This window comes from Protopterus annectens, chromosome 1.part0 (genome assembly GCF_019279795.1).
Source record: "Protopterus annectens isolate FY-2018-M chromosome 1.part0, PAN1.0, whole genome shotgun sequence".
Taxonomy (NCBI): Eukaryota; Metazoa; Chordata; order Ceratodontiformes; family Protopteridae; genus Protopterus; species Protopterus annectens.
Genome location: NC_056725.1, coordinates 1,736,526,490 through 1,736,551,573, shown reverse-complemented (window position 1 = coordinate 1,736,551,573; position 25,084 = coordinate 1,736,526,490). Strand labels below are relative to the sequence as shown.

The window sequence follows — 25,084 nt, the reverse complement described above, 5'->3', positions numbered from 1 at the left end:
AGCTGAAGGGATATAAACTGCCTTGCAGGGCGATTCCGTGTTGGGCTGCCAGGTCCCAGACCTGGAGAGTAAGTCTGCAAAAGCAAATAGGATTAGGTTCCTTCCAGTTTGTTCACATACCAAAACTGTAGTATTGTTGGTGAACAACTTCATGGGTCCTTGTTTTAGAGCATGAAGAAAGGCTGTCGGGGCAAATAGGATTACTCATTTACCTGACGTTGATGTGTTCCCACTTGAAGGTGCAGGACCACATACCCTACACTTTCAGGCTGCCCAGAGTAGCCCTCCAGCCGAGATCTGAGGCATCAGTGGAAGTCCTGGGTTGACCATAACCTCGTTTAACTACCACAGAATCCCCTTCCTCAGACAAGGGAGGAAAGGGATGACGAAGTCCAACGGCTGTGGGTGTTGGGTCCATATGGACTTGCGGTACCATTACAATTTTCACATGTGGAGTCTTGCCAGAGGTAGCATGAGAATAGTGGAGGCCAAGTAACCCAGCAGCCTGAGATACTGTCTGGCTATCAAGGCAATGGCTTTGAGGATGGTGGCCAGGTACTGGGTCAAGGTTTCCACTTTCTGGGGTGGGAGAAAAGCCCTCATAACATCTGTCCTTATTCTGCACCCCAGGAAAACCTGGTTCTGGGAAGGACTCCGACTGGACTAGGGAAAGTTTATGTTGAATCCCAGAGCCTGCGGGAGGGAGATGACTTTGTGGAGTTGGCTCTGCAGGGATCTGGAAAATCCCGCCTGAATCAGGAGGTCGTCCAGGTATGAAAAAATGTGGATACCTCGGACCCTGCAGTAAGCCACCACCAGAACCAGGCATTTGGTGAAGACCCTTGCAGCAGGAGAGAGTCCAAAGGGAAAGGCCAAGAACTGAAAATGTGAGGAACCAGCAGCAAAACGCAGGAATCTCCTGTAGCTGGGCATTATACGTATGTGGAGGGCAGGCATCCTTTATGTCTAAGGTGGCTAGAAATCGCCAAGTTATCAGTAAAGGAAAAACGGTTTGAAGAGTAAGCATGGAAAAGGTGGGACCTGCAAGACTGAGGTGAGAGATCTAGGATAGGTCTCTCCAGGTTCCATCCTCCCTGGACACCAGGAAAAGTCTTGAATAGAACCACTTTCCTTTTCCCCCCAGCAGACCCAGTTGTATGGTTCCTTGAGAAAGGAGGCTGTCTATGACTCTCTGGAAAAGGTGGAGTTGGTCTTTGGGCAGCTGGGGGATCCCTCTGGGAGAAGGGGGAATGACCCAGGACATAAAACAGCCCTTTTCTATGAAGGAGAAGACCCACCCATCTGAGGTAATTAATTGCCAAAGGGTGCAGACAGTGAGAGCGTCTTAGGGACAGGGGAGTGGAGTCTGGAGAGAGGGGAACAGTGAAGGCAAGTAGTCAACATGCTACCTGCCCTATCCTGAAAAGCAGTTTTCTGGGCAGGAGTTTGAGCAGACTTAGAGGTGGTCTGCTGTTTCCATGCACCTTTTCTGCCTCTAGCATGGGAAGCTGGAGCAGAGTGTTTCCTAATGAACTGTCTCTTTGATGGACAGTTCCTGTGAAATTTGGAAATAGGAGAAACGATCAGGTGTTTAAGGTCTTGCAGCTCCTTCCCTTTCAGCTGAAGGGCCTTAAATAGCTCAGCCACTTTAGATCCAAAAAGGGCAGAGTTATCCAGGGGTGCATCAATTAATTTTGCCCTAATGTCATCGGGTAAGGGCTGAAGCCTTAACCAAGAATATAGTCTAAGGACTGAAGCTGAGGCAGCTGATCTTGCAGAGGCTTCTACAGCATCACAGCTGAAATGAATAGAGTGCCTAGTGACTTGTGATGAGAGATTAAAGAGGCTAGAAATTACAGCCTTGGAAAGAGAGTCTGGAAGGTCAGCCAAAAGTTTAGTGACCTGGGTCAAAAGTGCCAAGGCATACTTGGACATGTGTGTCTGATAATTTACTGCCCTGAAGGCCAGGACAGAGGAAGTGTAGACTTTCTCCATGGCCTTACTGTCCTTGTCAGTGGGGAGGACTGAGGTAGACTGCAATAATTTGGATGGCTTGTCTGTGGAGATAGACAGTGGCAAGGTCAGCTACAGGGCATTTGATCAGAAATGTTGCCCCTTCAGGGACCTTGTACAACTTGCCAGGCCCCCTGGTAGCAGGTGGTTGGGAATTGGGGTTAACTGATGCAGCACTAAAGGCATCCAAGAAAGCTGGTAATTCTGGGGGAATTACAAGAAGCAGGGGTGGTCCATCTTGCAGGAGCTCATATCATCTTTTTTTGTACCTCAGACATTTCAGAGGAATCTCACTTAAACTCCCTGACTCTGGAAACTGTCTCCCTAAAGGACAGGTCCTATGCTGGGGAATCAGCCACTACAGATTCGTCCTCTGGAGAAGCATATCCAAGAAAAGAAGGCATCTGGGAGGCATAGAAGACGGAATCCTCAGAAGAGGAGTCTGAGGAATCCTCAGCTTCAGGTAGGATGACACCCTCAACCTGAAGCCTGGGACTGATAGGAGGGCCGGCCTGTGGGGATATAGGCACGGCAGCCCTCAGGGCCATAAGGGCATTAAACAGGCTCTGTGAAAAAGCTTGCCAATCTGGTTGGCTTTCAGGAGGGGTGGGGGGATGCTTGGCCTTGGATTTTTTTTTCAATGAAGGCCTAGGAGGCGTAGGCCCTGAAGACCACCTAGTGTCTTAAGAAGGCCTAGGTTCAGTGGACTGAGAAACAGAGGAAGGGGCCTGCTGTCTGGGCACCTTGTAGGAACCTGTGGTTCCACCCTGAAATCGTCAGGTGATGTCTGCAAACCCTCCATCAACGTGCCTTCTGCTCTAGGTTCTGCGGCATCCTGAGGGGTACCTGCTTGAGCAGACTCCGAGGTTTCCTCCAGGCGAATATCGGCCACAGGAGGGACAACGGATGGAGGGGAAGCAGAAGCAACTTCGGGCCTGGGAACCTTTACCTTCTTTTTAGGTGGCTCCATGGGCTGACCAGACGACCCTTCCATCCCTAAAGCTAAGTGTTTACGACTTTGATTTTCTAAATATATATTCAAGGCGTGCAGGTGGCTAAGTAGGATTTTAGGCATGAAGGCTTGACAGATCCCACAGGAAAGATGGTCATGTGTATGCCCCAGACAAAAAAGGCAAAGCTCGTGGGTGTCCTTATGGGGGATCTGACAACTGCACTTGCACTTTCCCTTCATGGATGACACACAACCCTAACAGGCATGCAGTGACAAAGGAATCAAAAATGTCCCCAATGGGGTACTTATCTTTTGGAATTCAAAGATCCGAAGTGAAGATGGCAGGAATGCTGACGTTCAACTGCTGGCAGAGAAGTTCTGAGGAAAGGTATGTGCAAACGTCACTTTTATGGCCCACACTCCCCAGGTAATCAGGTGCCCTACGTACCTAGCAGTGACTACAAGCTTTTGTATACTGGCCGGACGTTCGAGAAGCAAGAGAGGAAAACCTAAGAGTTTGGAATACTGACACGAGAATAGAATGACATTTTCATGTACTTCAGGTGTTTATGCTTTACCACAATTGTCATTTGATAATTTTTTTGAACATTATAACTTTGCTGTGTTGTTCCAAAGAGAAATTTCTGAGGGATCAAAGCATTTAACATTACTTCATTATTTCATGTGTTAATGTTTGCTAAACAATTAGTATAAAATAATCGGTGGATATATGTTCAGCCAGGAAAAAAAATGCCTTCAAAGATGTCATATCCTGTCATGTGACTCTGCATCCTGAGGATTGAGGTAGTAACACCCACCTACCAAAAGTACAGTTGTGTACCTACCATAAATGCAGATGTTCGAGTGTATTCACTGTTGCAGTCATTACTCTTGGGTTATCCTGCTGGCAGACTACCCGCAGTCGGCCTGAATTCCAAAGTCTTAGTCCGGCGTCGGTTGCTGTCGCCTCTTCCCTGACGTCAGTGCGCCAGGGGTATAAAAGATGCAGCTGATGCCATTTTCTTCAGTTTTTCTTGCCCCAGATGTCAGGTGCCTCCAAAAGGGTATGCCCAATAGATTATGCCACAAAACATGCGTGCACTAAGGTAAACATTTCCTTCATCCACAAGCAAGTACACCACATAGGTTGTATAGAATAGAGAAGTACAGATAAGACCCAGCAAATGAAAAGGGGATGGTGGGAGGGTAACCTGGACTGCAACAGTGAATACACTCTAACATCTACATTTATGGTAGGTACACAACTGTACTATGTTCATCGTGTTTCACTGTTGCAGTCATTACTCTTGGGTTGAATCCCAAAGCTGAGGATGGGTGGCTGGGCTAAATAGGATTAGGAGAGGCTACGAGGCCCTGCAGAACTGCAGTGGCAAAGCCTGCTCTGGAATTAGAGTAGAGAGGTAAGTGGTAGTGCTTTGTAAAAGTGAGCACTGAACTCCAAGTTGCAGCCTCTAAGATGTCTTTGGTTGGTACTCCCCTGAGGAAGGGTGCTGAAGTGACTGCTGCTCTGGTTGAATGTGGCCTAATGCACTTAGGCACTGGTTTGCCATGTTGTGAATAGCAGAAACGAATGCAGTGGCATATCCACTTAGAAATAGTCTGCTTTGAGATAGCCTTTCCTTGTGATCCTGCAGCATATGCCACTAGTAGTTGCTCTGTCTTTCTGAAAGCTTTGGTTCAGTTCAAGTAGAAGTGTAGCTGTCTGTGCATGTCCAAAGAATGCAGAATTCTCTCCCCCTTATTCTGTGGGTTTGGATAAAAAGTAGGCAGATGAATAGTTTGGTTAAGGGCCACACTGGATACTACCTTAGGCATAAATGTCAGGTTTGTCCTCAGAGAAACCCTGTCTGGATAAAAAATGATAAAAGATTCCACAGCCATGAGTGCCCGTAGCTCTGAGACTCGCCTTGCAGAGGTTATTGCTAGGAGCAGAGCTGTTTTCCAAGATAAAAACTTTATATCAGCTGTAGCGGCTGGCACAGGAGGTGGTAGGGTGAGTTTTTCCAAAACATAATTGAGGTCCCATGCAGGTATTGGTGACCTCCTTGGAGGCCTTAAGTTTTTGGCTCCTCTGAGGTACTGCCTTAACAAGGGATGAGAAAAGATTAGTGGCTCTGTATTGTAATGAGCCGAAATGGCAGAGGCATGAATTTTAATTGATGAAAAGGATAGGCCTTTGTCCAGCATCTCAGTTACATATTGCAACATCTGAGGAATATTTGATACAGCTGTGTCAATTCCTTGTGCCTGGTACCAAGCACAGAATTCTCTTCCATTTTCCAGCGTAAGATTTTCTGGTACTAGGCCTTCTGGCCTCCAGAATGACATCCATCACAGGTTTAGTGAGAGGTGCGTTTTGTATCACTATAGTATCCGCCATTCTGCCAGATTTAAGGTCTTTAATTGGCTGTGCAGGATCGGATTGTTTTGTTGGGATAGTAGATGAGATATTTGAGGCAAAGTCCAAGCCGGGCAATGAGACAAGTTCCTTAGGATTGGGTACCAGTGCTGGCGGGCCAGTCTGGGGCAATCAGTTATCATCTTTGGCTTCTCTTGTCTGACCTTTAGGAGTACCTTGGGAAGGAGAGGCAGTGGAGGAAAGGCATATACTGCTAAGCTTTTCCAGCTGAAAGATAGGGTGTCCACTTTCCATGCTTGTCTGTGATAAGTCCCTGTGCAGAATCTTTTTAGTTGATAGTTGTGAGGAGAGGCAAATACATCTATATCTGGGCATCCCCATTTCCTTATCATGCTGAAGACTTGTGGATCCAATTTCCACTCGTGGGGATCCATGAGGTTTCTGCTTAGTTCGCCTACCAGAGTATTTATCTTTCCTGGCAGGAATTGTGCCTGCAGATGTACTTGGTAAGTCAATGCTGTGTCCCACAAAGTCACACCTCATCACAAAAGGTTTCTCATCCAGAAAAAAAGGTCATTGTTCCCCTCTACTCATCACTCATTAGACCCATTATAGAGTACAAAGCCCCTTTTGGTATGTACCTCATAAGACATCTACAACTGGAAAGACCGCAAAAATACCTCACAAAGAGGATTACTGGCCTCAAACAGATGCCTTACACAGACGGTCACAAAAAACTCCAGTTTTACTCCATCGCATATCGCCTACTCAGAGGCGATCTCTGCCTAACATACAAAGCTATGTCAAACCCAGAGCAGTTGGACATGCTCCACTTAAAGAAATCCCAACCCCTCCGAGCTACATGCTCTAGGGACCTAAACCTTGTCACCACAATAAACAGAACATGCCGGAGGGTTAGATTCCAGTCCCAGAGACTTCCCATACTCTGGAACATACTACCTACCTATGTCAGAGCTCCTCATTAGCACTCTTCAAGAAAAATCTTGATGATTGGATGGGTAATAGGAAATCCACCCCGGGGATCACTTCTGTGGTTCTGCTTGACAGGGGCACAGGAAAATAATTTTCTTTGGTGGCGAAAGCCAGGGTACATTTTTGGCTAGGCTTGTATAGGCCCTACGGCCAATAGCCTAGTACCTACCTATGAACCTATGGCTAAGTCTGCAAAGGGGGTACGAATGAGTATACGAATACCACATGACCGTGGTGTTGTCTGTCCATCAATAGTTGCCCCGGATGAAGTAGGTCCTTGAAGGCTGTCAGGGCATTCTGAACAGCTAGCATCTCTTTTTGATTGATATGTAGATGCATTTGGTTTGCGGACCATGTGCCTTGAATACATCTTCCTGCCATGTGGGCCCCCCTGGTATAATGATGCATCCGTTGTTAATGTCTGCCTGGCTGGGAGTAAAGTGAATGGCTGCCCCTTGTTCTGGTGACAAGCCTCTGCCCACCAACGAAACTCCTGTTGCAGGCAGGGAATGAGGGTAATTATTGTTTTCAGGCTGTGGCAATGTTGAGTCCAAACACTTTTTAGGTACCACTGAAGTTTCCTCATATGCAGTCTTGCATATGGAATTAGTAGAATGCAGGATGCCATGAAGCCCAAAGCCTGCAGAATTTTTCTTGCAGATAACTGGGCCTTTGTTGCCAACAGGTTGAAGTAGGTAGTCAGTTGCCTTTGTCTGGCGTGAGATAAGCCATCTGGGCAGCTGTATTTAAGCTTGCACCCAGGAATATTATCTCTCGAGAGTGTACTAGTTTTGATTTCTTTTCGTTGACTGTGTACCCTAGGCCCGTTAGAAATCTCTCTACAAACGCCAGATGCTGTAGTAGAATGTCCTTGTTCTCTGCCTGAATGAGGCAGTCGTCCAAGTAAGGAATTTTTTTAAGCTAGTTATAGTTCTAATTTCAAGAGCTAAGGCATTCCATAGTTTAGCAATGTAGTAGGAGTATAGAGAGTCACCTGAGCTATTTTTACTCCTGGTTACTTCAATTAGAGCTTTATTAGTGGATCTTAGTGGACGGGTACTTATATGGGGATTGAGGAGGCCTTGTAGAGCTGGTGTTTTATTGGGTTTATAGTACATTCAAGTAAGGATATATTTGTATTCCTCTGTCTGCAGAATGCAATTACTGGTGCCAGGCACTTTGTGAAGACCCTGGACGCAGTAGATAAGCCAAAGGGCAGTGCAGAGAATTGGTAGTGCATTGAGCCAGCTTTGAATCTGAGGTATATTCTGCATGTTTGTCTTATTGGCACATGCAGGTATGCCTCTTTTAGGTCTAAAGTCACAAGCCAGGCCTTCTTGCCCAGCATGGGCAGAAGTTGCTGTAGAGTCAACATTTTGAATTTTGGTATGTCCAGAAATGTGTTTAAAATAGATAGGTCCAGTATTGGTCTCCAGGTCTTGTCCTTTCTTGGTACCAAGAACAGTCTTGAATAAAATCCTTGTCCCTACTCTTGCTCTGGTACTTGCTGAATGGCCCTCATGTCCATGAGGGATGAGACTTGCTTTTGTGCCTCTGCCCATTGATTTTTTGGCAGGTCTGGCCAACTGTTTGTCCTTGGCAGGGTATGGAAGTGAAACTTGTAGCCTTGTGGCAGGGTATGGAAGTGAAACTTGTAGCCTTGTGACACTATGTCTAGGACCCATTTGTCCTGGGTTATTATGTGCCAGTTTTGAGAATAAAGTGCTAGTTTTCCCCCTAAAGGTGCTGCCAGAAGATAAGTGCTTGGTGCAGGCAGGGGGAAGACATTGGGACTGTTTCCTGTATGGTTGTGATTTGTCTTCTCCACTTTTGGAGGTAGAAGCACCCCATTGGTTAGACCTGTATGTACCTTGGGGCTGGGATCTGCCTCCTGGGCGTCTGTATCTGCCCCTTTGTGGTCTGTCTGACACTGGAAAGGACCAATTCTTTGTAGGTCAGTGTCTGCTAAATCTTGGAGGCTGAACCTGTAAGAAATCCTTAACTGTTTGCATAGATTTAGCTTTGTCCCCCATTTTCTTTAACACCAAACAAAGTATCATGCTGTAATGGGGCATTTAATAATTTTGGCTTTGACATGATCAGGCAGACTTTGTTCCTTTAACCAAGCATGCCTCCTGATGACAGAACCCGTAACAGTGGCTCTGCAGGAGGCCTCCAAAGAATCAAAACCACATTGCAAAGTATGCTTTCCAACTTGTTCAGCTGCATGCAATAAATCCTGCATTTCTTTGTTTTCTTCACATTCAGAATTTGTCAACATTTTCTGTTTAAGCAGTGACGTAATATATTGCTGATATTTGAGCATATGAAACTGACAATTTAAAGCCCTTATAGCCAAGGTAGCGGAAGTGTAAATCTTTTTCCCCATCTGTCCAAGGCCCTAGAATCCCTGTCAGAGGGGGTAGGTTTTTTTGCAGCAGAAGCCTTGACCCCTTTGGGACCCTGAGAGATAGTTTCTGGGTGAGCAGCAGGGTTTTTGAAAAGGAATTTATGAGAGTCAGGAACCCTGTAGTACCTGTCCGACTTAACAGGAGCTGGAGGCAAGGAGTCAGGGGTCAGACTGGAGTCTGAAAATACAACAATGTCTAACACAGGTGGAATAGCTAGGGGCCTGTGTTGTGGTAGTAAAAGGAAGTCTCTGAGCCTTTTCTTAGATTCTGAAAAATCTTGGCTCTCCCAGTGGAAATGCTCCCTCATGGTAGGCAAGGTTTCCCCTAAAGAGCAATCCTCAGGAGGAGAGGCTGAAGGGATAGATTCTTCAGCATCAGAATCCTCATAGGGAGGAAGAGAGTATTCCTGATCAGAAGAGGAAATGGAAACCTGATCTGAAGATTCATATTCTGTCTCTTGCCTAGGCCTTTTATCAGGAGGGGGATGGGAACCCCTGATCAGGTCTTCAGCCATTTTGAAGCATCTGTTTTTTGTGCAAGGAGGCCTGCCCACTAGGCTGTTGTACTTGTTTGTTTGTCTTCAAGGGTGCTTTAAGTCTTTGCCTTTGAAGCTGAAGTCAGTTTAATGTAAAGACGTTTAGGTCTGAATACACCCTCAGAAACCGGTGCCTGTTCAGCGGCTCCGGACCCATCTGAGGGAATAGTGTTCGTGGTTCCAATACCTTGAGTTTCCAGCGGCACAGCCGACTCCACGTGGGAGTCTGTAGCGGCCTGCGACTCTAAAGTAGCGGGCGTCAGGGGCTGCAAAAGCGCCTCACTGAGAACTGGTGAACCGCCGACTGGCTTAGGAGAAGCCTCATCGTCTACTTTGGACCTCGGTTGTTTATCTCAATCCTTTTCTTTGCGTTTTTTGTAAACTCCGGTAGTCGGATGGCTATCCGACATTTCTGGATAATTAAACAGACGTCCGAAATAGTTTAAAGCAAAATCATACCGGCACTTAAGAGTGCTTTGTTAAATCTAGCACAAAGCAGACAACCAGAAAGGTTGTGATCAGGGCCTAGGCAAGGAATACAGTAAGAATGAAAGTCCTTATGAGGTATTTGCTTTCCACAAGAAATACAATTATTAACTTTTTCTGACAGTCTGGAACAAGAAAAAGGTTTCCCCAATGGGGTACTTCGCTTTATTGAAGACTTCGGGTCTGAAACTCGAACACGAAAATCTCAGGAGTCGGCCGACCGGCACTTGTGAACTGCTTCTGCTTCGGGCACCGCTCAGCAAGAAAGACTGAAGAAAATGCTTCTTTTATACCCCTGACAACCTGACGTCAGGGAAGAGGCGACAGCAGCCAATGCAAGACCCAAGACTTTGAAATTCAGGCCAACTGAGGGCAACCTGCCAGCAGGATTACCCAAATGTAATGACTGCAACAGTGAAACATGAAGAACATCTTCCCTCAGATCTTATTTACAGCTTGAGAGAGAGATTATAAAATAACTGCCATAACTGGAGCTCAACATAAGGGACATATGGTGTTCATGGTGTCCTTAAAGGTCTTATTCCTCTAGACGTCATTTGTGAGAAATGGAGGATGGAGGCTGGGAGTTGAAGAATGAAAACGGACAACAGATACTGTCAATTTTCATTCATTCCTCACTGGACCAGGTTTCCAGCTACCTAAATTCCTGGGTGGACTTAGGATATTCCAAAGTACGGTTGAGCCAAAGGCTGCTCTTCCCCTCAAGACCAGATCTAGTTTGTAAAGAGTGATAAAGGTATGAAGATTTGACCAAGTAGCAGCTGCACATATACATCATCCATGTATGCTCTGGACTGGAATACAGTGGAAGTAGTCAAAGATCTAGTGGAGAGAGACTTTAATGGTTTTGGTAGGGGGAGATTCAATTTAGTGTAGACAAAAGAGATGCAATACATCAACCATCTGAATATAGTCACCTTTGTGACAGATTCGCCCTCCTTGTGATATGCAAAGGAAACAGAGCTGGTCTGACTTTCTAACTTGTTTTGCTCTGTGCAGGTAGAAACATAAATGCACGAAAAAAAAAAAAAACTGCAAAAAGTGAAGAAAAAAAAAACAATGCACCAGAGCCACAGTTCACAATCTTCTTCTTTACTGATGCTTCCTAGTACCTCGGCTGCAATGCCTTCCAGGGAACAATAATCATCATAGGACAGTACCCTTATATATTCAATTCACTTATACAATTAATCAATTAACCAATAATTCAAGCAATGAGTCGTGGCACAGTAACAGTGTTACACAGAATCACTTTTTCTAATAAAAACAAACACTCAGTTCGAACAATAACAAAAAATGCTCCTATGAATATACACCTACACAATTATATTGACAAACTTCTACTTATACACGTAAATCAAGCTCTAAGTTCAGACCAAACTTGGCCATAATGTTTTATAATTAATAATATATTTAGTTTCCATTCTTAATGTTTGTACATAATCTATACCTTGTGTTGAGAACGGCTTGGCTAACATACTGAAAAAGAAGCTATTAGTTAACCCCATGTGAATAGACTGAAAATGCTGGGCAACAGGGTTTTCCACCCTACCATGTCTGATGTCTTCTAGATGTTCCATAATTCTCTTAACTATCGTTTTTGTTTGTCCTATATACCACATGGTGGGTTTACATCCACACCCTATAGCATAAATAACCCAAGTATTACAGTTGAAATGATCCAGGGCTTTATATCTTCTTCCATTGATTAAACTACCTGAAATATTTCTAACCTTATCACATACCTTACATCTCTCCCACATGCAAAAGTGCCTACCCGTTTCCCTACCTTATGTTTGGTTCTCAAATTTAATAACTGTCATGTTAAGAAATCTGCTGTGGGAGAAAATAATTCTAAAAGTGAAAAGACTGCCAACCTCATCATCCTGCTTCACAATAGGCCAACAACACTTGCACCAAATCCTTCAAGATTCTAGTAAAAGGGGAAAATTTGTTAAAAAATATATAACTCTGTTTCTCCCCTTACACATTTTTTCCTATAATACCCCCCAGTTATCAGTTTCCTAAATGAGGAATATCTAGTAATAAAAAATATAATTTGCCTTACTTTCTGCAGTTTTCAAAACTTCCACAGAATAGCCCCTATAAGCCAATTATCGTAACTATAGCAAATTCACCATTCTATTGTATTTTATCATAAGTGTTATTGCCAATCTGTTTATACTCCCCAAAAGGTAAAGAATCCAATAAATGGGGAAGGTGCACACTATCTGCACAGGTTGTGGCCTATTGTGTTTGACAGGACAGCTCCACTTTTGTAAACATAATGGATGTCAAAGTGTACATTGTGTAGGTGTATATTCATAGGAGCATTTTTTATGTTGTTTGAACGGAGTGTTTTATTAGAAAAAGTGATTCTGTATGACACTGTTACTGCACTAAGATTCAATGCTTGAATTATTGTTGAATTGATTAACTGTATAAACAAACTGAATATACAAGGGTACTATCCTATGATGTTTACTGTTCCCTGGAAGGCATTACAGCCGAGGTACTAGGAAGCATCAGTAAAGAAGAGGATAGTGAACTGTGGCTCTGGTGTAATGTGTTATTTTTAGAAACATAATCGCCTATGAACATTCACCAAGTGCAACATGCATTCTCCTTTACTTGTATAGTTTGGGAAGAATACTGGCAGGTTAATGGTTTGGTTAATGTTGAATCATGACATCAACTTAGGTAGGAAGGAAGCACTGGTACATAAGGTGACCCTACCCTTATAGATCAAATATGGGGATTTATAAGATAATGCCTGAAATAATATTTTTTTCCTTTAAATATAAAATTCTGAAATCCTTCTAGCAGATGTAATTGCAACTAAAGATGGTCTTCCAGGTCAAGAACTTTAAATCAATCACTTTTAGCTGCAGGTTCTATGGGAGACTGTCAAGGCTTGCTCTACCAAATTTAAATCCCATGGCAGTACAGGATCTTTGTTAGGAGATCCAAGTAGAACAGTACCTTTCAAAAACACACTGCATATTTTGGAAGAAGCCAGGGAAGAATTTATCCCACATGGAAATTCAAAATGGCTGCAAGCTGGGAGTTTAATAATCAATGAAGTAGTACCCTCAATTAAACTTGCTAAAAATTCAACAGAATGTATTGGGGCTAAGAATGGTCTACCTGACTCTGCTCTGTCCAATAAACAAATATTTTCCATTTATTTCTGTAGAGTTTTCTCGTAGAAGGTTTATGGGAAGGTAACATAATGGAATAGACAGGCGAAGAGAGCATAGGTTGCCTGGCTATTAATGGAATTGCAGAAACCATGCAGTTTGAGGTTTGAGATGTCTGGCTGAATCATGCCCGTCAGCAGGTGAGACAAGTGGTCTGAATTTGGATCCAGAATCCAAGGTGGGTACCTAAGATGAGTCCAAAGGACGGGGAACCAAATTTGTTGAGGGCAGTAAGGTGCAATGAGGATGACTTTGCTCTTCAACTTGGCTGCTTTCTGAAGGAATACGGGAATTAAAGGAGTCAGGGAATAAGCGTACAGAAGACTTTGGGGCCAATCATGGAGTACAGCATCACTCTGACTCCCCCCCCTGTGGAGGGGGGGGGACTAGGGAAAAGAAGCGGCTGCACTTGTTTAGGGGAGATGCAGAGAGACTGCAGCAAGGCTGGCCCTACTGATGGAAAATCATGTCCGTCACTTTGTTGTTGAGACCACTTGTCAGGTAGTAAGATGGACCTGCGCAGTTTGTCTTCTATCACATTAGACTTCTCTGGAATGTGCACTGCAATAAGAAAGAGGTTGGAGTAAATCACCCATTGCCACATCCTCATGGCTTCTCGACACAGGGTAAGATTTGGTTCCCCCTTGTTTGTTGATGTACCAAACACCGACATGTTGTCCATTTGGCTCACAACTGTTCCAAAAGGAAGAGTCTTGGAATGCTTGCAATATCAAAAGCACCATTATCACTTCCAGAACATGCAAGCTGGCCACTGAGGGATCAAGTGCCTTGGACTGTATTCCTCAAAAGATGCCCCCCCCCCCCTCAAATCTGGGAAGCGTTTGTGGTAATTATGGCCTTGGGCTGAGGGAGAATGAAAGACTACCTTGCAACAATTGTGACTGCATCCACTAGGAAAGATACCATTTGCATACCAGAGTTATTATCATCTTTGTTGACATGGGTTGAGAAAGAACCAACCATTGTGTTTGTAGCCTCCATTGCAGAATTCTCACATATCTTGCTAAAGGAGCAAAAGACTATTGATGCTGACATTGATCTTAGGGCTTGCAAGATCAACTGGGCTGAAATTCTGGTACTGCAAATTATTTTCTTGACTTGATTTCTTACTGAGTTTACTCTCAAAAAGGGGAAGAGATGTTATCATAGATACGGTGTTGAACACTACTCCTATGAATTTCTATGTCTGCCTCGGTTGTAACTGAAACTTGTTGTAAAGTTCTAAGTATGTCCTTACCATATGTGGAGTGTTCACTCTTTGTTTGTTCTTCTTATGGGAGTTCGAGCCGATCTCTCCCGCGGCTGCCTCTTGCAAGCTCTCTGCACGAAGAAGCTCGAGAACCAAAAATATACCCACCCCCCCCCTCTGGCTCCGAACCCATGTGTAAGAACAAACGGCGAGATTGAACACTATCACATCTGATGGTTATCCAAGATTTGAACAAGTCTAACACTTGGTCTCGTGCTTGTACCAGTTGATGCCTGGTTGGGGCAGTAATGAGCCAATCATCCAAATATGGAAACACCCAGAATCCCTACAATCTCAAGTGAGCTGCTACTACTGCCATGCACTTGGTGAACAGCTTGGGGGCTGTGGCGAGGCCAAAGAGCAATGCTCTGAACTGGAAATGACTGGTTCCTAGACGGAAATGTAAATACCTTCTGGATTGTCTGTTTATTTTTATGTGATATTACAAATCCTGAAGGTCTATTGAGCACATCTAGTCATCCTTGTTCAGAAAGGGCAGAATGGACTGAACCGTGACCACCCAGAACTTGGTGTCGAACCGATTTGTACAACACAAGATCTAAAATCAGTCTCCACAGTCCCTTGTTTTCTTTGGTACTAAAAAGAAGCTTGAGTAAGTTTCAGATTTTATTTGGTCTGGAGGGACCTCTTGGATGACTTTTTTCTAGCAGCTTTTGTACTTCCAGTGCTGCTTCCCTCTGACTGGGTGGAACAGTTGAGATTTTCCTGGGTAACAGGGGTGGAAGGGAAAAGGGAATAATATAACTTCTGGAAAGGACGCTTGATTCTCTGCACCCAAGTATCCCTTGTTATGTTTAGCCAGGCTTCTTGGTGGAGAGATAAGAGACCCCCGACTGCCTCTAGAGGAAAACGTTGGGCCTCCATTCAGGATCGCTGAGAGGGTCTGTCGGAAAAAGTATCTCTAGACCCACAGTTTTGCAGCCTCCCCTACTTCAGGGGAAGTCTTCTGCCATTATCACGTGTCCTGGAAAGGACCCCAAGGCTCTGTGAACCACATTTTTTGACCTCCTTGTTTGTTCCTGGAAAAGGGGGTTGAAAAACATACTGATACTGCAGATAGGGTCTTTCCATCGCTCTCACACCTGGTGTGTGTTTCTTTTACTGTGGAGGCCAAACAAAGAACAGTCAAAAGGAGCATTGATGAAAGATGTCTTGAAGGGGTCCTCAAAATAACATAGGCACATTCAGGCATGCCTCCTGATGGAAATGCATGAACCTGCAAGCCTTTGAGGTGCCTTCTGCAGCATGAGATAAGCCTTATGGACACATTTGCAATAGACTGAAGGTAGCCAACTGTGAGGCTAAAGAAGTTTGAGCCTCTGCAGCAGTGGTCCCTCAAAGGGAATATGAAAGTTCTTTAATCAAGTCCCTTTGCAATCTTATGAAGTGTAGCAAGTAGTTCAGCAATTGGACAGCTAATGTCAAAAGCATAAACAAGCTTCCCAAATCTGTGCACTGCCCTAGATTCTCTATTACGGGGCTGGACAGTGGAACTCTGTTCTGCAAGTTCCTTCTTCATAGCTGCCACCACAATCATTGCATCAAACAGTACTCCCGCACTCCAATGTTCTCTTCCTAATGGTGGAGCCAGAATCCTGTCTGGTCTCTAGGGGATCGGCTCAATTGTATCATGGTTCCTTCCACTCAGACTTAGGACACCAAATCAATGAGGTCATCGGTGGGTGGAGTGACCCAGGAGGTAGATGCATCAGTCCTAAAAGCTTCCAGAAATACAGACTCTTCAGGAGCTGGGTTTTGGGCAGACCAACCACCCTTCTGTTTAAGGATCTCAAGGATGTCTCCAAATGAGACGTCATTGGGTGGTGATTTGGGAGACCCTTATCAAAGTCAGTGTCCTCTGTGACAGACTCCTGGGGGGGGGGGGGGTCCAAGTGCTTCTTCTTGCACATTGTCTTCCTACAGACTTCTTCAATGAGATGATCCAGAGAAGTATTGGAGGACATGACAATACCTGGCTGGCTACCCAGTGATATAGAATGCTGAGGATTCACAGTGCAAATTCAGTAGAGATATTGAGGGTGGATTTGAGGGGAAAGGACCCACCTGACCTGCTGGAGCAGAGATAACCCTTTTCACAACCTCAAAGGCAGACTGCTCCAGATAGAAGGAAGGCAAAGTAGCTGAGAAAGCAAGTTTCTGCTGCTCCAGACAGAAGGACGGAAAAGGAGCAGAGAAAGCTAGTTTCTGTCCTGCCACTTCCCCCCAATCCAAGAGCCATTGACCCAAGGCAGAAGCTGAGCTGAGCTGTCCAATGCCAAAGATCCGATAGGAAGAGACTGGCCCGAAAACCTCAGAGTCAATACCATCCCCTCTGATCTGACCCGGAAGCACCAGCTCCTACAGTCATCTGGATCCAAAGAAGTCAGACCCGGTGCACTCAGTAACAACTGGATCCGAAGAGAATGTTCTCTTCAGATCTGGCACAGAAAGGCCAGGAATTCTCGGATCTGGGGACTAACACCACAGGTTAGGTCACTGGAGTCATTGTAACTGGTGCAGTAGTAGATGGATGGTGTTCTTGATCCGAGGGGATAGGAACCGTAAAAGATTCCCTTTTGAAATTCTCTGTGAACAATCTATTCCCCATTCTTTCCACAACTGCCTCCATGAGACTTCTGGAGTAACGAGAGGACACCACTGAGGGGGGCTTAGAGTGCCCCTCAAGGAAAGGGGAGGGCATCCTAGATGGTACAGGATCCACACAGGGTGAATCTGAGGACATCAAAGCAGAAGATTCCACAGATCTGGACCATTCTGAAGGGTCCTAACTTTCACTTTAAGGAGGCTGAACTCCACATAAAGCATCCGAGAATGGAGCTGGCAATGTGCCCTTTAATATTAATTTGTTTTTCCTCTCAGTTAAAGCACAATAATTAACCACAACAAGTGTCGCATTCCTGACCTAGGTGTTCTGTACCTAAACAATAGGCACACACAGTGTGGGCATCTCAGAAGGCATTTTATGCCCACATCTGTCACTCTTGAATCCTGTGTCAGGCATAATACAGGAAACAATTACAACAAACTGCAAAGACCAACAGCAAAACTATAGCTTATAACAGTAAGCAGAAAACAGCAAAGGAAAGGTAACAGTCTTTTTTTTTTTTCTTTATACGTGGAGAAGAGAGACAAATTAGAGGAGTAAAACACCCTTGAGAAAGGTAAAGCAGGGGTAGGAAAGGTCTACCAATGATGGTAGTGTCAAATACACCAGCAAGCATATAAAGGAAAGAAAAGTTTAGGAAGGGTCACAAAAAAACTATTTTTTTTTTTTTTTTTAAGTATCTAACAGAGATACACTAGCATTTACGAACAAATTTTGAAGAAATGCTACTTATCTTAACCAAATTGCTTGAGAGAAGCAGTCAACCGTGTCTAGTCACAAAAGCAGCAAACGAGATCTGAGAGAAGTTACATATGGTGCACTCTGGATAGGAAAGGAGCTCAAGAGTTTGTTGGTGACCATGAGCTAAATTAATGGCAGCGTGAGATCAGTGTCGGATCCGAACCCGTACGTTGAGGAATAAATGAAAATTGACATCAGGTTGGCATTTACCTGGCACATGTCTAACATTATAGCAAAAGTACACTTGTGTATGCTGAACTTACCATAAACAGTAGATGTTCGAATGATCATTGCTGCAGTAGCCTTAGCTATATGGGTTACATCCTGCCAAGGGTGCAACAGACACACAGCTACCAAAGCTTCAGGGCACCTGTTCACAATATCTATAAAATGTTGAGGTATTTTTGGCTGCACTTTGGGATATACAGCCATCTGCACTAGTTGCAGGAATAAGCAACAATTATTTCATCTTGCTAGATAAAATGAAAAACAATGACATTCCCCTCTCAGAAAAGGGAATGAAAGGTTTAAATGTTAAGGCCTCTACAGGAACAGCACATATCCTGTTCAAATGACACATGTATCATTTATTTAGTACATTACTGAGCATGTATGTACTATAAAAAGCAGAACGGAGTACAGTTCAAATCACTGAACTCTCTACTCTAGCTCAGCCAAGTGCAGTAATTGCAATTTCTGTAATATGCTATGTACGGGATCATTTTTCAATGCAATAAGAAATAAGTTATGTTTTGCAAATTAATTTTCAGAAACAAAGCTTTTGAATATAATTTTCTGTATATGGGTGTGACGTTATTTGACAATGCTTCTCTCTCAACTGTCCATAATTTTGCAAAAGCGCTACTGATTTTACATATTTTTGCCCTATCCTTTATAAAATTGTTGATTTTCTTGTAAATCATTGAGAATTACAGTCAATAATGCCCCACATTAAGAGTTTCACACTGATTGTTCAGAAACGCATATCGATAAGTTAATGGAATAACAGGCTCTGCATGTGAACTAAGAGCAATATTTAAAGAGTCTATGACTTTTCTGCCCCTCATTATTTTTGGCTTTGTTCAGAATTCTTGAGCAAAGATGAGAGGGATTCTTACCTCAAACTGAACTCCAATTTGTTCCAAGAGTTCACATGAAGCTACTTTTCTCTTTTTAGAAAGAAATTCTAAAAACACCCATGTATAAAGAATGACACAAAACACAGCTTTCACTGCATCATTACTTGATTTGAACATTTTTCCCTAGGTTACTTGTAATCCCAGATCACCTCCAAAACAGGACCAAGAGTCAGTGGGTCACTACCAGTCGTCATAAAACTCTGAGCATACTACAGTGTTATCAGCACACAATATCATGGCACTTGATTTTAAATTAAGTTAAGCATTTACTCTGTAAACATGTCTGACAAAATGCAATTCCTCTTACTTCTAATATAAAAAGAGTTGTGGACAGAAGCTAAAACAGAGAATAAGAACTGAGACAACTAAGGAGGACTAGTTCTTGTGGTCAGTTATCAGCCTTTGTCATGGTTCTGCTGAATACTACATCACTCAGTGATAATGTAACATCAACAGACATGCCTCACATAACATGCTTACTTGCCAGACAATAAACATGCAAATAACTGTTAGAAAATTTGCCACAGACAGACATGCAAAAATCATGAAAACTTAGAGCAACCACCAATAGAAAAGATTAGGTGGGCTTGAATAGGCTCATTCAGTTGCACGCTACCTTAAGGGTTTTTTTTCAAATTTGGGGATTTTTAGATTTATGTTGGTGGGTAGAGAATGGATATTGTTTTTCTTAAAAGCAAATCAGCCAATTTCATATCAGCAACTTAATGACTTCTCACTGGATGCCAATGAGTGTTCAAGCATTGCATCTGGAGAAAGAAAAGGACAGACACTATTGAACAAAACTGCCTTAAGCCACCATTAGTTTAGCTTCTGAGTATGTATGCACTGCAACACAGCATATGGGAAGTCACCTCAAGGAAAACACAACAGAGGCCAGCAAATCTATCATTTGGTCAGTAAATGATAAAATATCAAAAGTTGTTTTTAACAAATGTTAAAAGACTGCCAATGGTAAACTGTACTACAATGTTTAGTTTATTCCTTTATGGCTGTAGGTCTTCAGTTTAGCTGAATTTACAGCATGCTATACATGCTACATTTTCACTTAAAGTCTGAACCCACCAGCCGTGCCAATTGAAAGTAATCCTCTTTGGTGCTATATATCCATATGCAATGTACAGCTCAGTGTTTTAACAACAAATGCATTCAAAAAGGACAGTAGAGAAAGAGCCAAGTAAATACCTGGGACAACAGTCAACCAAGCAGAATGATAGGAGATCCCGATAGAGTTACCAGCCAAGCACGTGTACTCCCCAGCATCCTCTAAAGTAACATTCTGCAAGTGGAGGACTTCCATTTCTTTGTCCGTAGTGTTAACTCCAGCAGTCTAGAAGACACAAATGGAAGCAAACCGACAAGCAAACCAGATGAGACAGGCGACTAAAAAAATACAAAGATTGTGTGAGTTCCATTTACAAGATCCCAAGGCCAGGAGAAAGAGAGACACAGGCAGATGACCGGGATAGAGTAGCCAAAACTCTTGTAGAGGCCTCTGCACCATGTTTGAACCTATAGAAAAGTCTGCAATTATACCCTTCACCAGTCAAACTCCTTACCCATCTTAACATGCTGACGATGGGACTCATGGAAAAATAAGTCACAAAGTTTGGGCACATTTAGTTTCAGAGATGAAGAGGAAAGCAACACAACATACAATGACAAACAAAACAATGGCAAGACAGAACTATTGGAGAAAGCTTCTTGTTCCAACTACCAAAGATCACATGTAATCTGTTAATCAAGCATATACACAGTACACTGTCACATCAATAGCAATTACAGAAAACTTGCATATTTGTTTACCAGGAAAGTCCGACTGGGACAGAGCCCATTTTCAGCAGAGGCTAGGGAGAAAGGCTCCAGACGCATGTCTTTTGAATACTGAACTACAATGGCAAATGTTGCTCACAACAATACAGACACAGTAAAGGTGTGTGTATGGGGGGGGACACACCACATAAAAGCTATGCACAGTAGTTATAACAAATCTAGGATCAGTGCATTCTGGTAACTGCCTCTTAACCAATACCAGCAATTCAGGGTATTTACTGTGTTAATAGACCAACAGAAATTTATCATACATTAAATGGCCCAGCCAACTCAAACCAATATATAATGGCAACTTTATATACTGCAATGTTAGTTGTCAAAAGATTAAATTACTTCATCTAAGAAAGAAAGAAATGCAAACAATGGACAGAAAGACATAATGCAGTACAAACTAAATTGTGCCCACAATTTGAGCATTTTTCCATGGAATCTGGTACCAGAAAACAGAGACAGGGAGAGATCAGAAGATTTCTTCACCATAAGGGAAAGGGAGTTGACTCTTCAATTCAATACAGCTAATACTGCTTAAATGTACTTCCACTGCTGTGAATAATTTCTGGGGAGGGCCTTTACCTGGTGGATGAAGTCTCGTGACAGTGAGCCACGCAGACTGATTGGCTGCACCAATATAATTGGAAACCTTACAAGTATATTGCCCGCTTTCGGCCTCTGTCACATTATACAAGGTCAGCACTTCCGCATCAGAGCTATTAATCCCCGAATGCTAGAACAAATCAACAACAAAGGCATCAAAATTGACACAGGTGGAAAAAAGAAACATCATCATTACTATTTACAAAGCAAATTAGCAAATCTAAAATGTTAAGCAAGGTTTAAAACGGAGAAACAGACACCATTCTAGATGACAGCTGTTCAGGTGGAGGATTAAACCACACTTTTTTTTAAAAAAAAAGCACACACTTCTTTGACTGCAGATGGAGACAATAAAAGTTATGCGGTCTGTTCTTTAACTGTATTCAGTATTTTATCTCCCTCCTACTTTAATCTTACCTTTCACTATTTTACCACCTGTCTCATTTCATCTTGAATACCTCTGTAAATCAACTCTCAACCATTCCTTAGATGCAGTCCATTCCACCATTCCTTAACTAAACCCACCTTAGCTGTTAAGTACTTTTCTACATCCAGACTGTAATTAGATCTACAATTTGCCTTTGTTTCCACACTTTTCTTTCAAGCTTAGAAGGACCCCTTCACATATCCCCAGCATAATCTTGCTCTCCCATAAAACATTCCAAACCTTTTGTGGTCTTCACTGAGATTTCTAGTTTCTAGCAGTTTCCTTTTCCTCAGATCCCATGCACCCTTCTGTGGCTTTTCAGAAGCTTGTTGTCCCTTCTCTTTGTATGACATCTACAACTGCATACAAACTTTGGGCTTGGGTGAATATAAGGGGATGGACTGGGAATTGTGAGAAGGAATGGAAAGAGGAGGATCCATATGATTGTGGCTTAAACCTACTGGTGGAAGCCCTTGTGGTGTCTAGGCTTTCTTTTGTGGTTTTCCTTACCATATTTTCATATAGGCATCTTTCACTGGATTAACCCTCTCCTCCCTGCAGTAGTTACAGCCGGGCTTGAATGGGAAGTTCCTGTCATACCTGGCTATAAGGGAGTGAAAAAGCTATTTAACATTACACAGTCTTGCCCCTTTCCTCCATATTCCGAAAAACTTTAGTAGTGGTGTTTCCAAATAGCAGCTCCTTTTCCACTGGTGCATTCTTAGCTGCACTTTAACATTAACTGGTAGGAGCTGTAGCCCCAGCCACGAAAGCCTCCTCATGACTGAAATTCAAAGCTACTGCCCTGGATGTTGCATTTCCTGCATCTTAACCACACTTTTAATAGAATATTTTGCCACCTGACCAACTGCGTGGGTGACTTTTAGCAATCCTACCATCAGGTCTTCATCTGACACCTCTCCAATCTTCTCCATGAATTGCTCTAGAAGAGAAATCTGGTACCTGGTCATAACAGTCCAACAATTAATGGCACTGAAGACCAGAGTGACAGATGCACGTTCATTCTTCCCAAACTGGTCTTGCACTCTACTTTTCTTGTCTGAATGAGTATGGGGGCAGGAATCAAGGTTCCAACTCTGGATCTACAAACAGTACCACACATTTTTATACAGGAACCTGTGAACTCCTTAACCCTATAGGACCTCTTAGACTTCTTTGAGACACTGGTCTGGAAGCCCAATTCGTTGAAGGATTACATAAAAGCATCTTTCAATGGCCCTCCAAAACAAGATACAGCATCCAGATTCAACAAATCAGTTTACTTTAGATGCCAGATACCTACCCACCCAAAGCACTTTCCAATGAAATGTCCTATTTGGGTGAGGTAGGGAAATACTCCTCTGGTGCAGCTTTGGGGGATGGGCAAAACTCACTGTGTCGAGACTTCAGTCCTCAATGAGTCAGTGGCTGCCCTGGGTGTCCTGATGGGGAAAAAAAGACCAAACATCTGTGGTGAGGTTGGATGCCCTGGGTTGCGGCGTTTCTCCTGAGCGTGTGGAGCAGGAATCGGGGGACCCAGCTGGGAAAAAAACACCAGTCTCAGTCATGGGGTAGCGAGAAGGCACCACCCAACTATAGACAAAACTCAGTAGACAGCAATAAAAGACAAATCTCAGTGGACAAAGCTCATTCAGCAAAATATGCGTACAATTCTCTTCTCTTCCTTAGGTGTTCTTTATTAAAGCCAGCCAAAGCGTTCTTCCAGTGAATGAAAATGTAACTCACTCACACTATTTATATTACCAGGGGAGGGTGCATCTAAGAGGTCCAATCATTATGAGGGTGTGCCCTTTATTATGATTGGATGATGGACCCTGTGCGGGTCCACCCATCTGTCACCCTCCTCAATGTACATCATCACCTTGTTAACAAAACAACCAATAATATAGTGAAGGTCTAAGAGCAGAAAAACAGTAGAGCTGGTTATGAGTTAGACACGAACATAAAATAAAATAAAGAACCCCAACCAAGCCTTGAAAGTTGTGTTAAATAGCCCCATGTGCCTCAAGTCATCATAAAAGGAACATTCTAAAAAAGGGGGTGGGGGCGTTTTAAAGGACCAAGGGGTCTAAAGACAATTTAATGGTGGATATAAAAAGTACAGTTGTGCACATTTACCATAAATGTAGATGTTCGAGTGTATTCACTATTGCAGTCATTACATTTGGGTGATCTGCTTGCAGGTAACCCTCAGTCGGCCTGATTAACAAAGTCTTGGGTCCTGCGTCGGTTGCTGTCCCTTCTTCAATGACGTCAGGTCGTCAGGGTTATAAAACATGTAGCAAACGCCATTACATCAGTTTTTCTTGCCCCAGATGTTAGGTGCCCCCCTAATGGGAAGCAATTAAATATAAAAGTACAATGATATACCTCCAACAAAAAAGCAAATACACCAAAAAGGCTTTTAAACACAGTGAAGGAAAGTAGAGGTATAGCCAAAAGAAGTTAGGGGGGCTGGAGGGAGGGTAACCAGGACTGCAACAGTGAATGCACTTAACATCTACATTTACGGTAAGCGCACACAACTGTACTATGTTCTTCGTGTTTCCCTGTTGCAGTCATATTTGGGTATATTCCCAAAGCTATGGTTGGGAGAAGGAATTTAGATAGCATTAGGACCAGCTATAAGGCCCTGCAAGACTGCAGTGGCAAAGTCAGCTCTGGATTAAGAGAAAACTGGCAAATGATAATGCTTGGTGAAAGTATGTACAGAACTCCAGATAGCAGCTTCTAGGACGTCCCTGGTAGAGACTCCTCTGAGAAAGGCTGTAGAGGTAGATGCAGCACTGGTGGAGTGAGGTCTGATCCCCTGGTGGATAGGTTTTCCATGGTGCTTATAGCAGAAATTAATGCAATAGCCTATCCATTTAGAAATGGTTTGCTTTGAAATAGCCCTCCCCTCTGCCACTGCAGCAAATGCCACCAGCAGTTCAGATTTCCTTTGAGGTTTAGTCCTATCCAAGTAGAATCTAAGTTGTTTGTGCACATCTAAGGAATGCAGTATCCATTCCCCTTTGTTCTGTGGATTGGGAAAGAAGGTTGGCAAATGAATGGACTGATTAAGAGCCACACTGGATACCACCTTAGGCATGAAGGATGGACTGGTTCTGAGGGACACCCTGTCCGCATGAAAGATGACGAAAGGCTCCACTGCCATAAGGGCCTGTAATTCAGATACCCTTCTAGCTGAAGTGTTTGCTAAAAGGAAAGCTGTTTTCCAAGAAAGAAATTTTAAGTCTGCAGTAGCAGCTGGCTCGAAAGGAGGTAGAGTGAGTTTCTCCAAAACAAAGTTAGTTAACTGCTTGAGCAGTGGATGAGAGAAGAGGGGAGGTTCTGTGTTATAATGAGCTGAAATGGCAGAGGCGTGGATTTTAATGGAGGAAAAAGACAGGCCCTTGTGAAA

General features: G+C 43.4%; 1 protein-coding gene across 2 annotated transcripts in view; it reads right to left on the bottom strand.

The window, feature by feature from the left end:
- Positions 1-25,084, bottom strand: part of LOC122799715 (fibroblast growth factor receptor 1) — a 749,414-nt gene that overhangs the window by 489,017 nt on the left and 235,313 nt on the right. For both annotated transcript variants that reach the window (XM_044068959.1, XM_044068968.1), the window contains exon 4: positions 19,992-20,136. In XM_044068959.1, the coding sequence (XP_043924894.1) occupies positions 19,992-20,136 (145 nt within the window). The remainder of the gene's footprint in view (positions 1-19,991; positions 20,137-25,084) is intronic.